Source organism: Kwoniella mangroviensis (genome assembly GCF_000507465.2).
Source record: "Kwoniella mangroviensis CBS 8507 chromosome 1 map unlocalized Ctg01, whole genome shotgun sequence".
Taxonomy (NCBI): domain Eukaryota; kingdom Fungi; phylum Basidiomycota; class Tremellomycetes; order Tremellales; family Cryptococcaceae; genus Kwoniella; species Kwoniella mangrovensis.
In genome coordinates this window covers 1,223,564-1,237,850 of record NW_027062533.1, presented here as the reverse complement: position 1 = coordinate 1,237,850, position 14,287 = coordinate 1,223,564, and the positions used below count along the sequence as shown (strand labels likewise).

General features: G+C 45.7%; 6 protein-coding genes across 6 annotated transcripts; 1 reads left to right on the top strand and 5 right to left on the bottom strand.

Annotated features, from left to right (window-relative positions):
- Positions 1–350: 350 nt before the first annotated feature.
- On the bottom strand, positions 351–2,561 carry I203_100458 (uncharacterized protein; the record flags this gene model as incomplete). Its single annotated transcript, XM_065516648.1, has 11 exons — positions 351–1,003; positions 1,088–1,175; positions 1,235–1,321; positions 1,380–1,495; positions 1,598–1,680; positions 1,751–1,813; positions 1,874–2,152; positions 2,205–2,238; positions 2,307–2,317; positions 2,374–2,409; positions 2,473–2,561. The coding sequence occupies 11 exons, from the start codon at positions 2,559–2,561 to the stop codon at positions 351–353; spliced, it is 1,539 nt and encodes a 512-aa protein (XP_065373466.1).
- Positions 2,562–2,881: 320 nt separating this feature from the next.
- On the top strand, positions 2,882–4,781 carry I203_100457 (tRNA (5-methylaminomethyl-2-thiouridylate)-methyltransferase; the record flags this gene model as incomplete). Its single annotated transcript, XM_019150284.1, has 8 exons — positions 2,882–3,095; positions 3,173–3,234; positions 3,293–3,591; positions 3,652–3,832; positions 3,910–4,048; positions 4,130–4,322; positions 4,398–4,574; positions 4,640–4,781. The coding sequence occupies 8 exons, from the start codon at positions 2,882–2,884 to the stop codon at positions 4,779–4,781; spliced, it is 1,407 nt and encodes a 468-aa protein (XP_019000250.1).
- A 247-nt stretch (positions 4,782–5,028) lies between these two features.
- Positions 5,029–6,474, bottom strand: I203_100456 (uncharacterized protein; the record flags this gene model as incomplete). The annotated part of the gene is made up of 4 exons (XM_019150283.1): positions 5,029–5,542; positions 5,629–5,908; positions 6,017–6,221; positions 6,295–6,474. The coding sequence occupies 4 exons, from the start codon at positions 6,472–6,474 to the stop codon at positions 5,029–5,031; spliced, it is 1,179 nt and encodes a 392-aa protein (XP_019000249.1).
- Positions 6,475–7,013: 539 nt separating this feature from the next.
- On the bottom strand, positions 7,014–8,462 carry I203_100455 (uncharacterized protein; the record flags this gene model as incomplete). Its single annotated transcript, XM_019150282.1, has 7 exons — positions 7,014–7,120; positions 7,188–7,236; positions 7,300–7,626; positions 7,694–7,708; positions 7,781–7,982; positions 8,064–8,229; positions 8,303–8,462. The coding sequence occupies 7 exons, from the start codon at positions 8,460–8,462 to the stop codon at positions 7,014–7,016; spliced, it is 1,026 nt and encodes a 341-aa protein (XP_019000248.1).
- Positions 8,463–9,021: 559 nt separating this feature from the next.
- I203_100454 (uncharacterized protein) lies at positions 9,022–10,333 on the bottom strand (the record flags this gene model as incomplete). The annotated part of the gene is made up of 6 exons (XM_065516647.1): positions 9,022–9,062; positions 9,135–9,282; positions 9,351–9,512; positions 9,590–9,665; positions 9,837–10,017; positions 10,087–10,333. The coding sequence occupies 6 exons, from the start codon at positions 10,331–10,333 to the stop codon at positions 9,022–9,024; spliced, it is 855 nt and encodes a 284-aa protein (XP_065373465.1).
- A 1,308-nt stretch (positions 10,334–11,641) lies between these two features.
- I203_100453 (uncharacterized protein) lies at positions 11,642–14,183 on the bottom strand (the record flags this gene model as incomplete). Its single annotated transcript, XM_065516646.1, has 16 exons — positions 11,642–11,741; positions 11,811–11,913; positions 11,967–12,135; positions 12,192–12,280; positions 12,342–12,417; positions 12,469–12,476; positions 12,536–12,607; positions 12,673–12,711; positions 12,777–13,011; positions 13,068–13,387; positions 13,436–13,501; positions 13,564–13,636; positions 13,700–13,809; positions 13,860–13,919; positions 13,969–14,050; positions 14,103–14,183. 16 exons carry the CDS (start codon positions 14,181–14,183, stop codon positions 11,642–11,644), a joined length of 1,683 nt encoding a protein of 560 aa, XP_065373464.1.
- Between the last annotated feature and the right edge of the window lie 104 nt (positions 14,184–14,287).

The following is a 14,287-nucleotide window of genomic DNA, read 5'->3' as shown; positions in this document are numbered from 1 at the left end:
CACTGTGATGTACAAGTGTGTACGCATCAAATCAAATCATTTACAATGCACTACGTTATGGTATTTACGCGATGATCTGCAAGAAACACGATTACAAGAAACACGATTACAAGAAAGACAATTCTAGGTATCCCGCGTTCCAGAATTTGAATGTAGACTGCAATCTCCCCCTCGTAACGCATCATTCCAAGATCGATCTACTCTTCCAATCGCCATCACACGATACCCGCTCAAACCATCTGACAAGCGACTGCACTTGCTCGAGATCAATCTTTCTACAGGTCATATCTAAGCCCTTCCGCCATCCCTCTCATCTCCAATTCTCGGTGCGACCTGGATCTGACCCATAATCATATGGCTCTCTTGCAAGAAGGACAGAGCCACACAATATCACGTGGCGCAGGGTCAAACTCCGCCCCCCAAATATCAGTCCACTCTTTGATCATCTGTTCAAGGGCCTCTGCCTGTGCTGGATCAACCTTGACATCTCCTCGTTCTCTGATCTTCCTATTGTGTAAGATTATCTGCCTGGCTCGCATGATATATCTCGCATTCCCTACTATACCAGTATCGAGCGTTCCTCTCACAGCCGGAAACTCAGCTATCCTGCATACAATTTCTGGTAGATGCTGATCTGCAAGTTTGTTTTTTTCCAACTCTTCTGGACTGATTTCAGGGACCAGACCTTGAGGATCTTCTATGTTCCGATTGATAGTCCCGTTCGATGTTCCTTTTGAAGGAGTACGATGTTTCTCCTTTTCACTCTTCACCTTCACTTTCTCCGTCCTGATCCCGTAGCTGTCTTTCATGGATGCCCAATCGAGCTTAGTAAGATCCTGATCGAACGGTATCTTCTCGGCAGGAGTGGTTAAGCCATAATCTTGAAGCAGAGACATCAGTTGTACACCTGATGTGATGACGTCCTCGATCGACGAAGGCGTTGCTTCGCGTCGATGTATGTTTTTCCAGTCCAGACAACCGAGATGGAACCATTTGAGACAGTCTGGCGAGTGCGAGCATCCCAACAATCATTAGCTAAAACACCACAATTATGGAATGAAAGGTCAGAATGCATGTTGAGGCTTACCCTCATGAGCACATAATGCCATGGGTTCTTCTCTATCCAACAATGGTCGATAAGGATCGCCGCAGTAACACGTCGACTCTCTCAGTGGCTATACAAATACTCATCAGTATCCCTTCTCGTGATTTACGATAGTGTGCAGACACTTACAAAGAGATGCCTCGACGGTCCAGCCTCCGACACCCGAACTTTCTTCGATTTTGATTCCCCGTGTCCGGCACCTCGTCTCGATGAGAGCTGATTACCGTCAATGTATCAGTACACGATAGCAATGAAGATCTCGTGCAAAACATACCGCTGCAGCTTCCTCGGCGGTAGGAGTCCTAGCTTCACTCCGGACAAATATACTATTGCGACTGAAGGGAGCTTGCATGGGATTGCGTTCGTCAAATTCGATTACCGAGGCAGAACCTGCTCAACCATCACAAGAAGAGGTGTCAGATCAATAAGACAGTATGAACAGGTAAATTGCTGTGTCTGAGTTGTCTAGTTTGAAGATATAACAATACTTACTTTCAACGGCTCCCACAGGTTGTAATCCATCGCATTCGGGTCCAAGCATGAATATTTCCTTGGGACCAGCTTTGCTTCGAGGTCTATGATACAATTCATCAGAGGCAGATCTTTTTCGGAATGTCACTTGATGAATTTTTATGATGAACTCACAATCCAGTTCGCACCGCTTGATCTTTACATTCCGCCAATGTCCTACACATCCATCGTATCCTCCTATAGAGCCTTTGAGTTGGATTGTGCAAACATAACAGAAGCAGGAAAACCCATACTTACATCCAGACATAACTGGTATCCTTCGCTCGAATCTCAATGATCTTACCTATCCAATAACCAGCTTCCCAATGATGATCACCTTCAGTCTCGTCCACGTGAATCTTAGCCAATGGCAGGGGAGCAGACTCGTTATCCTTTTCTATAATAGACGCTGGACTATGGCTGGTGAGCAATGAGTTTCGCGGTTTCTTGCTGAGCGGACCAAGCGAATTCGAAGAGTCAATATAGGGGTTACGAGCGTCTATTTTGGCCAAGAGACCTTCGTGTGCGAGCCATACGCTTTGAGGCTATCAGCTTTGCATGGAATGTGACATTTCAAAGGAGGGCTTACTATTGACCGATCGAGTATGAGTTGTTAGGTGGAACTATCGTGCATGCCCTTCCGACATCAATTCTCCTCTACAATCATAATCATGATGTGTTCGATACTTACGAAGGAATGATCTAGACAACCAAATCAGCTCGAAGACACTTCGCTCGTGAAGGTGGGCATCACTCACTTGAAGCGCTTCAGACCTTTGAATGCTTCTTCAGAGCTATACCGAGAGAGTTAGCAGAGGCTCAGAGGCTCACGTTGACCACATCAACGATGGACTCACGGGGGGGACCAGGAAGTCAGTGACAATTCCACTTGTTCCACGTCTTTCTCCTCTTTCACTGATTCGGCCTTTCGTTTCTTTGATGACATTTCGTTCAAGCAATAGAAAAGCACAGTGGGTCACTCTTCAGGTTTCCTGGTCTGTGAGTGATATGCATATGGCGATGAAGAACAAGGAGGGAGGGAAGAAGAGGGAGTATGTTGTCATGTTGTCATGTTGGTTTGTGCGACGCGTTCATGCCTTTTTATCGCTCTCGAAAAGTGGAGGATCGCATTCGAACATCTTTTTTTCTTTTTTTTTGGATTTCTCTCTTTTTCATGGCTACGAAACGATCGTAATCCCAAAGCATATTCAGCTTGGTTCTGCGGCAGGCGACAACAGAGGGGACAGGCCAAGAGATCGAGCAGGAATGGTTCTTGTGGGCAAAAGAACGATTCTACCAGGCTTGGGTCCTTCTGCAGGCCCATCGAGAATTGCAGCTCGATATGTACCTCGCAAAAGGATTAGAACTCCTGTATATGGATATGCGAGCAGAAGAAGTATAGCTACTACTGTCTCACAGAGAGAAGTTGATAGTTTGATACCAAGTCTGGAGGATCTCGGGCTGCAAGGAGGTGATGATGGTGCGTAGATCCATCTCGATTCCTGATTACATTATTATCATATAACATCATGCGCTAATGTCATCCTTCTTACATAGTCACGGTAGCAGTCTCAGGCGGTGTCGATTCAGCTACAACACTAAGGATGTTATGTGAACTGGTGAGCAGTGTGCGGCATGTATCCGTCCTTCTATGCTGATAGACATTGTTTTGATCAGCCCGTAAACCTCCACGTGATATTTATGCGCAATTGGGATCCCCTATTGTCTGAATCCCCTTCCAGTAGGGCCGATGATTCATCATACTCCTTATCCTATCAATCGAACAATTCAAAATCAGGTTGTCAATGGGAAAGAGACTGGAATGATGTGATATCCTTGACACGATCGATCGGAATATCGCAGGATAAAGTGAGATTAGTAGATCTAAGTAAAGAATATTGGAGTAGGGTTTTTGAACCGTCTATAAATGTCTGGGAAGGAGGTGGTACACCGAACCCCGATGTGGATTGCAATAGGTACGTGATCTTAACTGAAAGGACGATGTCATGGATTACCTACTCATCTACTGATTGTAGAGAAATCAAATTCGGTGCTTTGATGGAACATCTACCCAAGCGTCCGCGACATTTCTTGGCCACAGGTCATTATGGACATGTCGATCATACATCCGGACAATCCAGACTAATGCGAGCAAAAGATCGTACGAAAGATCAGACTTATTATCTATCGCAGATGAGCGAATCGCAGCTGAACAGGGTAAATATTTATACGATACGATTCTCACTAATCATCATATTTGTTTTGCTAATGTTGAATGTGACTGGATTTGATAGACCATCTTACCCCTTGGCAAATTAACGAAATCGACTGTCCGACAATTAGCCAACTACTGGAATCTACCCAATGCAAATAAAGAGGAATCTATGGGTGTGTGTTTCATAGGTGAAAGAGGAAAGTTCGGGGATTTCATTTGTGAGTGACTTTCCGAACAGTCAATTCAATATGCTTCGAGATCGATGTGCTAATCCGATGTTCGATGATACCACTCAACAGCCCAATACACCTCACCACCAACTACTCAAGGTCACATTGTGTCATTGTCAGGTGAAGTTCTAGGTGAACACAAAGGATTATGGTACTACACCATCGGCCAACGAGCGAAAATTGCCAATCAACTTAAACCCTTGTTCGTTGCGAAGAAGGGAGTAGGTAAAGATAATAATGATATCCTTGTCGTTCCAGGAAAGTAAGTACTGCTGATCAAGCCATATTCCTTTATCTATACATGAATGAGGCTGACCGTTGATGTTAATTCGTGAAGGGATCATCCTATGTTGAAATGCACAAGCTTGACGACCGGTAAATTCCATTGGATCCATGGCTCATGTCCTACTGAATTGATAGTGAATGACATTGAGAGAAAGATCAACGTTCAGGATCGATATAGGATTAGTCCTGTCTTTTCGAAAGTCAGAGAACTAAATGATGGCACTAGCGGGTGAGTCTTCTTTTGATCTGTATAAGAGCTCGGTGACCTGATATGCCTGTTTTGATTGTTTTTAGCGTCATCATAGATCTACTTGAACCTCTATCGGGAGTATCACCAGGCCAAGTAGCTGCGATTTGGTGTGGTGATTGGTGTCTTGGTAGCGGAGTGATACGAGACACAACGTGTCTGGGGCAGGAAAGTGTGACTGAAGGATAACCTGGGGCAGGATGTGAGGAGGGAGGTCTTTGGTTAAAATCATTCCACATATTCGCATTTCTTTGTTGTACAACCATCACAGCTTAGTCATATTGCATCTCTTGACGGATCATACCATTTATTGCACCTCTCAAGGAGTCATGATTATCCCAAATACATATATTTTAGATCCTCTTGATCTAGAACTTGCAATATCGTTTGAAGCTGCACCATATCTATATACAATACCTGATCATCATCCCGTAATCTAGAGGTAACTCCTGACTAATCCCTTACCAGCCTCAGCAGCCATGTTCTTCGCCAACCCTTCGGTCGTACCGTTCAGACAGATCATCTCCAATCTCGATGGTTCCTTGGTCGGGTTCTTGATCTCCTTGGGGATAGAAGGGAATTCAGATAAGCCCTGTTTTCTCCTCTTTATATTCTCCTCTTCGCGATCCTTGACCATTTGTTCATGCTTGACCTTCTCCCTAGCGATTTGTCGAGTCAAGAATGCGATGTTATTGGCCTCGTGGGAGTGTAGGGTCAAAGAATCGAGAGTGTTTTGCAGATAGTTGGTCAAAGAGGAAGGAGTAGGGTTTATGAGTGGTGAGAAAGATGGGGGTAAAGCGACGGAAGATGATGCGCCGGAAAGGGCTCGTTCAGGCTTTGAAGAGGGGGCAGTGAGGGTTGACAGGAATGCGGAAATGAGTGTAGGAGAGGTGATCGTGAGTGGTAAAGGTGACAGCAAGGTAGATGAAGTTATACCGTTCTCAGTGAGGCTGAGATAGGAAGTATAGTCAGTACCACTAACTCTACTCGAGATCAATACCAAGATGGACTTTAAAAGGAGAATTCCAAAACTTACGTCTTCTCATCCCATTTACCCAATTTAGCAGCTTCTCTAGCACCGTCACCCAACCTGAAAGCCTTCACGCTCAGATCACCTCCATTGGATTTACTAGCGTCATGCACGACCAAGATGGCTTTTCCTCTTCCTCCAGCAGCTTTCTCGACGGCCGATAGTAATTCGATAGATACTCGAGTTGCAAAGCCTCCGTTACGCGTCGAAAGGTAGATACCAACTGGGGAATCGGGGGTTTGGACTTCTCGTAAGTGGGTGAGAAGTCGGTCAGAGTATGAGTTGGCTACAAGAACAATACATCAGTACGAAGGTAAGTGTTATGGTGAGATATGAGGGCATGAAAGAGATATGAGAAGCCATTTTTGTGTGAGATGAGGAATAAGCTGCTCACCTCCTAAGCTGGTTTCTCCTCCAGGTAAAGCAAAGGAGTCTTCCACTTCCATCACACCGTCCATGTCCAGACCTAACAGTACACCTAAACAGTCGGTATGGGACGATAATGCAGTAGGAGGAGGTGCGTTTCTATCCTGTTGCAAGGTGTTGGCAGGTGGCGGTGGTAAGATGTCGGTCGAATGCTTCATCATCTTAAGGAATACCTATGACACGAGGAATTGAGTTAAGTTAATTCTTTCCTTTTTCGCACTTTATTGTGAACATAAACAAACTTACCAACGAGTTCAATTGTACGCTCTCGACCTCCCTTGCGGCTTCCACATCTACCACGCCCTCTAATCTCTGAGGGAACTGCTTAGGCTGCTGTTGCTGTTGGATAGAGGAAGGTTGAGGGGTTCCGGTTCGAGAGATAGCAGCGGGCAACGAGGCTGCAAGAGCAGCTGCCATGGAGGTCATTTTGGAGGCTGTTTTTCCGGTTTCTTTCGCCGCTCTGCTTGATTGGTGTCTGGTGCTTGCTGGGATTCGATCGAGATGGACTTGTTGGACGTCCTTTTGATGTTGTCTATGCTATGTATGCAACAATCCATGTGTAGATGGACATTGAACGATGAACAATGAACAATGAAGGATCACATCTGAAAATAAAACGCAGTCGGCGTTACGGAGTTATGGATTGATCGTGCATACATCACGTCTCACACTTCACGATGTGGCACTTGATCGCCCCATGCCAGACGCTAGAAGGGCATCCCACCACATGCGTGCATCTCTTTGTGTAATGTATCTATCCTACGGATCATTGATATATGTATATGTATATACTTGCTACCTTTTCTACTCTTCTACTCGGACAAACCGATCAAGCAGATACTGTGACAGCTTCTCCGTCCGGGTATGAAGACTCGTACTGATGGGTCACTTGGTATTCAGACCAGCTGCACACAAGATCAAACCCGCTATCAGCCTGATCCTTGCAAATTCGCAAGAGTGATCACTCACTCAGTGTAACCTTCGATACTTTGAGTGTAGAACGAGTTTCGGTCGTATTTGATGAACGGCCAATCATTCTTGATCCTCTTTGGTAAATCAGGATTAGCTAATACTACAAAACAAGGGCATAACCAGATCAGCCCAGTCCAAAATCGGTTGAAGGAACCTTCAGAACTCACACGTAAAGAATCTGCCAAAAGCTATTAGATCTCCATACTTCTCAGCATCCTACATTGCATCAGCTCTATTGAATCCACCTGCGACCATGAACGGTATGTTTCGATTTTTCACCAACTGTCTGATAGGCTCCAAATCGTCTTTTTCCACTAATTTCGATGGATCCTGGTCATCTGCACCATTTGCTCGAGGCATCACAGCGTGGATATATGCTAAACCATCTGCAGCATCTAGAACAGCAGTGATGAAAGACAAAAAGAGCCCGGTGGGATCATGGGGGTCTCTCATGCCTTGGAATGTCGAGAAGGGAGAGATCCGGACGCCAACTTTACCTGGTCCTATGGCTGTGAATACTTCACGTATCACCTCAATTGGGAATCGAAATCTGTTGAGCAAGGTCCCGCCATAGTCGTCGGTTCGCTGGTTAGAATTTGAGTGGATCTGAAAGGGATTATACATTAATATCCTATAAATGGCCTGATGGTGACCTGGATCATCGAACACTCACGAATTGGTCTAATAGCTAATACGAAAAAACGCAGTAATTTGAATTAGCTCTTTTCAAGATAGTGAAGACGGAGAAGATCAAATTCACATAGCCATTCGCACAATGGATCTCCACTCCATCAAACCCAGCTTCAATGCAATTCCTAGCACCTTGAACGAATTCATGGATATTTCGCTTGATATCATCGACCGTCATGACTTTCAAAGGTGGTTTGGGCGTTCCTGGAGTGGGATCGTTCAGGTCTGAAGGAACGTATACGACAGATGCGCAAGTGGGATCTGCCACTCGACTGTAGGAAAGAGACGGATTAGTGAGCGATCATTTGCATTGTACCGCAGCATATGATCCTGTAGGTCCGTTACAGACTTACCCAGCAGCAAATGATTGGCAGATAACCTTACCACCTTTTCCATGTACAGCATCGGTGATATTTCTCCAACCCTTGATCTGATCTTTCGACCAAATGCCGGGTGAATGATGCCATCCTTTACCTTCGCTCAAGGGCACTGTACCCTCAGTGATGATCAGACCATCATCTACGGAAGCGTTAACCGTCAACCCCACTCACACCGGTATAATATACCCTATGCAATTCCGGGAGAAGCTTACCACTGGCTCTTTGCTGATAATACTTCAGAGTTGAGTCAGAAGGTACAGCAGTCTCGTCATCCGCTCTGAGCCTCGTCATGGGTGCCATGACGACACGATGTTTCAGCTGGATATCACCCAAGGCGATAGGTTGGAATAAAGCCGGCTGTTGAGTTGTCATTGTTTGGGAACTCTTATTCTCCCGGATCACGGATGAAGAAAAGGACTATTAGAACAGAATGTACTATTCAAGTCATAATTTATGCACGTCGAGCCGTGTTCGACTGCTGCTATCTGTACTGTTCTCTTTTCTCTTACTGACCAAAACAAAGGACAAATGGTGGATCACCTCCACTCTGGATGACTAAGACTTCCTCGTGCCTGAGACTGAGGACATCTCTTGTGAGGATTTGCAGCAGGTTTGTCTCCGTTTCTTGGCCTGACCAGGTAACCAACGGCTTCAGTGCTTTATATAGTATCTGCAGGAACGGGAGTGCATCATGGAGCTGCTTGAGGGTGTTACTGTATTTAGGGTTCATCCGGACGCCACTGTAAGAAAAGGTGTGACAATCAGATCACTCAAGAGAGAGTCGATACTCGTAAATCCTACCAATAAGTGCATGTGAATGCCGATCATCATAAGCCGAGAATAGAAACAACTTCTGCTCCAGCTGCACGAGGTTTCGCATCGCGTCATATGGATCACACTCGGGAATATGAGTTATCGTGGAACGGTTTTATCAATCACTGTCATCCAGACCCTCATAATATTTATAGCCGACTGTTCCCGTGCCCCAAGTGGCTCATCAACATCTGCCTCAAATCAGACAGGACAAGCAGCGATAAGACTCACTGATCTCACTAAAATCACAGTATCTTGCTCTCTGACCTTTGGTAGCATCTGCGATCGACCTGATATCCACCTCAGTAAGCTGAACCACCTTTAGGTTCTCTTCGATACGTTTGGGCGTTACCGATTTGGGTAAGACTGAGCATCCCTCCTGCATGATCGAACACGAAATTCAGCCTGAAGGTGACAGACACTTCGTACGGAGGATTGGACACATACGGATACTTGTAAGCTGATAAGGACATTTGCAGGTGAAATACCATACTTCGCTGCCAACGCCACCACAGCGGAATTTTTCTGGATGGGAGGTAGAGGGTCTCGATCTGCAAATGAGGGGTTGGTATTTCCAAGTGGACTGTAGGCTGTAACATGAAGACCAATCTACAGTTCAAGGATATTGATCAGCTCCCTATCAAGCCGATGAGATCTGTTGACTAGTCAACCGGATATGATCTTACCTCTTTATGGTACTTCATAAATGCGTTCTGAGGCAGATAAGGATGTCTTTCCAGCTGATGCACGGCAGGCTTAATCCTGCAATTATTCCATAAATTTTCCAGCTCGATTCTTGAATAATTTGCAGGCCATAGGGTTGAATATTGCATAAGCATGACAAACTATCTCCTGCTGGTGATTAAATTTTGGGGGGAAGTACGGCACTTACTTGAAATACCTATGTTTTTCGCCAATCCCTTATTCACACACTCCTCCATAGCTTTCCAAGTCTCTGTATAAGGTATATCTAACACTTTAATGTCATTATAATCGTTCGGGTTGGTATCGGTAGCAGCAGGGTAATGCATTAACCAAAGATCGATGTAGTCCAATCCCAATAATTCCAAAGATCTTTTACAAGCTTTGATGACGTCTTCAGGACGATGATCATCTATATAACCCCCAAGCGGAAGCATAAGTAAACAGCATATAGCGGTGATACGAGTAGTATTTGACTTGCCATTCCATAATTTCGTAGTTACCCACAAATCTTTTCTATTCACCCCCGATTGCTTGATCCCCTCGCCCAAAGCCTCTTCATTCCCGTAGATGGTCGCTCCGTCGATATGTCTGTGGCCCACTTTGATAGCGTGAGCAACGGCCGTGGTCAGTGCTTCAGGTTCGCTCTGCCAGCATCCCAATCCGACGAGAGGCATACGATCGCCTGAAGGCAGTGTAACGTGAGTTGGGGGTGTAGCTATGGTCATCTTGCTTGGTGTACTGTACGGGCTCGAGGAGGAGCAATTCATGAATGCAACTTGAATATATACTCCTTCATCTCGTGTGTCATCATCTGTAGGAAAGTGATCGAAGATTCTGAAGGGGTGGATGGGCAGATATGCTAGTGGTGAATAGAAGTATAGTGGGCGACTTACTATGTGCCCACCCCGATTGCCCACATCTTCTGGATCTCTCCCCCACCATTTCGATTACTCGTAACTGCTGTGTTGATTGAAGTAATCCAATTATGTTCGCGTGATCATCTCCGGCAGGGTAGCACAAAGTCCATTGCATGTCACATGTCAAACCGGATGATCTGACAGTCACCTCAAGCTACAAAGTTCAAGTTTATGGTAGGCCATTTGAATAGGGAACTGAATCAGTCACACCGCCATTTAAGAGCTGAAACATGAGCTCATTCATCATTCAACGTCATAATCATGAGTCATAAGCATCAAGGTGGAATACTCACACATCAATTATGGCTGAACCATGCATAATGTACAGTGAGCCAGTGGTTCTCTCTAATCCACATTTTTAAAGGAACTCATCTTCTCTTGCAATCGCCGACATAGTTCCGTCATTGCCGTAAGCCACTGATGCTATCACAACGATCTATGACTGATATGTGACAATGTATTATACTGTGCCCAGTACAGCTCGGACCCCATCGTGACCTCAGATCTTCTCTCGAACGAACAAATGGCCCAATTCTTCGCCGCTTATCCCCATCAATACGGATGTTTGATACGTGGCAACTTCTCTACCATCGCTTACTGCACCGCTGCAGGAGGTGGAGCTCTACTCTATGCGACAGTCGCAAATCTCGGAGGAAGAGAAGCATACCTATGTCATCATCCGATAGGGTTCGCAGACGACATTCGATACATGAGGCAGAATTATTCGGCCTCCGACTTTGACGATATACCTGAATGTTCTTATCTCATGGGCTATGGAAATGTGAGGTTTAGCAGCCCTCTAGTTATGATGTTGTCGGGCCTGGCGATGTTGGTTATTGCAGTAAGCTAGGTTCGATGACTAGAATATTAGGAGTCAAGGAAAGAAGGATCCAGGTCATTATCGTAGTGATCAAACTGAGTGAGCCTGGCAATTCATCTTGTACCATCTCCATGTAATTCATATCCAAATGTATATCGAGTATGGACGATTTTCCTATTCTGATTTTCTATTCTATCATCCGACCAAATTCAACAACGATGTGGAACAAGAGAGAAAAAAGAGGTTAGAAAAGCATTTCTTGGTGGGAGGTATGTGCGTTGTTTAGAGCTCAATAATTATTCTCTGAGAGGGATAGCATGTACGAGCGCTGGCTCGTCTTTGTCCGTACCATCTTCCGCTAAGACTGTCCCGAAAGGGCTCGGACCGTTAGGTTCGCTGCAATGGCACAGTCTCAGCATCCTCACTTTAACTTCATCTATACTAAGCATTGTGATTTTAACTAACCCGAAAGTACCGAAATAATCGTACTCATCTACTTCCCCTATTCCATTAGGAGACCAGATCTTTGAAAGAATGACAAACACAACTCCAGAGATAGTGAAGCCGACTGTCGGATCCATCAGCGGCATGCCCTTCTGTCATATTGATACGAATGCTTACGAGGCCAGCAAAGGTAGTAGACGTAGGTAGCTCCCAGAGGGATCTTCACGGTAGATACGCTAGCCAAGAATCCTGGGAAACATGGTGCCACACCACATACCCAGGCGATAGCTGCTCGCAGGTTGACACCCTTGTAGTAGTAGTATATCGAGCTTGGGTTACATTGATACTGCAATGGATCGTCAGCAAGTCAGCTGCTGAAGACGGTTTCGAATGGATACATACGAGGTCGGAGAGCTTGATCTGGCGTTTTCGAATGAAGATGTAATCGAAAACCATCAAACCGGTCATCGGGGCCAAGAAGGTTGCGTAGCCTAGCAAGCATGTCAGACTCAGCTTGATTACCTATAGTACTCATGGACCGCTTCGACTCACCGGACATGACAGAAATGTACACAGTAGCACCTGATACCAGTGCCCAGGGGCACATAGGAAGTGCCATGAGTGTAGTCTACATCACAATGTTAGAGCCGGTATCAAGCAGTTGTCAGTATGGACATACAAAGTAAGCTACAATTAAAGGTCAGCATATGACCGTTCATTGAAGCAAGAAATATCAGATGACTTACCACCACGACGGATATTGACCCATTTAGGGAAAAGAGATGCCAGGTCGATACCGCCAGAAATAGCATTACCGGCTACGCCGAAGAAGGGCTAAGCGCAAGTCCAGGGATTTTCAGCCAGAGGCAAGAAGGCCACTCACCAATGTTGATACCAAATTGGGCGAATAAGAACGCGAGAGCTATTTTTACCAATAAAGTCAGCAGAAGTCGCGCCTGTTACGAGCACGATGATATCTTCATTTACATGCGAAGAATACACCAGCTCTCGCTCCACGGCCACCGTTCTTTTGAACGGCGGCAAGCAGGTCGTACGGCGCCCAGAGTAGACCTTCTTCCGGATAGAATTGTGCAGCCACGGAAGTACAGATAATACCGATGAGGCAAGTCAGAACTCCCATGACTGGAATAACGACTACTTGGGAAATGATCTGGGCACGAGGGTGAACGGCAAATCTGGTATAGTCGGAATTATTGAGTATCTAGAAGGCCAATGGTCAGAATCTTCCTTCAGAATACTCTAGAACAAATCACTTACTCCAGCACAGATTTGACCCATCTGACTGGAGATACCGTACACCATCGCCCAGCCCAGAGCACTTCCTCTCGCCTTCTCTACACCTACTATAGCCATTGCCTCGCTTCCGATCAAAGGTCCTCCGCCGTGAGCTCGAGCGAGAGACCAGATGAATAGGGCGAAACAGGCAATGGTAGAGATAGCACCGGTGAAGAGGAATGGGATTCTGTAGTGCTCAGGAGGGATATAGATAAATGGTATAGAGATGAGCAAAAAGAGAAGGAAACACATGAAGTCTGCGCCATCCATAGCGGTGGATACGGGAAATGGGTTGTGCATGTCTACGCAAATGGTTTAGCCAAGAACACATTTTGGCATGTAAGGCTTACTGTAGATCGAAGGGAAGATAGAACCCAAAAGAGTTTTCAGAACTTGACCACCAAACCATGCTTGAGCTGCAGGGCTGATGTTAGTAGGCCGACACTGTTCGCAAACAAGAAATATGAAAAATGCTCACTGGCCGACCAAGTAAAAGACAACGCAATTCGGTTAAGTAAAGGAAAGAAAGAAGCTTTCATACCCCATGTTGCCTATAACAAGATCAGTCACTCTTTACCTTACATGCCTAGGAAAAAGATTTCTTGAAAGCTTACTCTATTCCAAAGCGGGAATCCTACATGCCACTCAGCACCGAATAAGCCTGTGAGGACACAAGCTCCCGCCACAAGACATTGACCAATGACCACGACAGCCATAGCCTCGCCTGCGTCGTTTGGTAAGCCAGCGCAGAAATATACTCATTGCGAGACCCACCAACTGATAAACCCAGAGACAAAAGCGAGGAGCCACCTGTCCATCCACTGATGTTGATACCTACGAATTCCGTCAACTTGGTGCATCCCAGAGCAATACCGCCACTTACCAGTCGCGCACCAGTATCCAACGTAAGACCATGCTCCCCATGATCGACGGTGAGGGGGCAATGGCACGTTATCTCTGTTCAACTACTTCAATTATCAGCGGTCTACACCAGGGCATGATCTGTGCCGTACATACCCATCGTGATTGTTGCCATATTTCCGCTTCTTCCTCCCGTTGAGGGACTTGAAGCTTTTCTAACAATTTACTACGAGCCATTTGATTATGGGGGAGTATACGTAGACAAGTCAGAACATGGACAATGCCTGGCCGCATGAAAGCACTCCCCCCTTCCTCTTATACGCTATCCTATCGGTCACTAC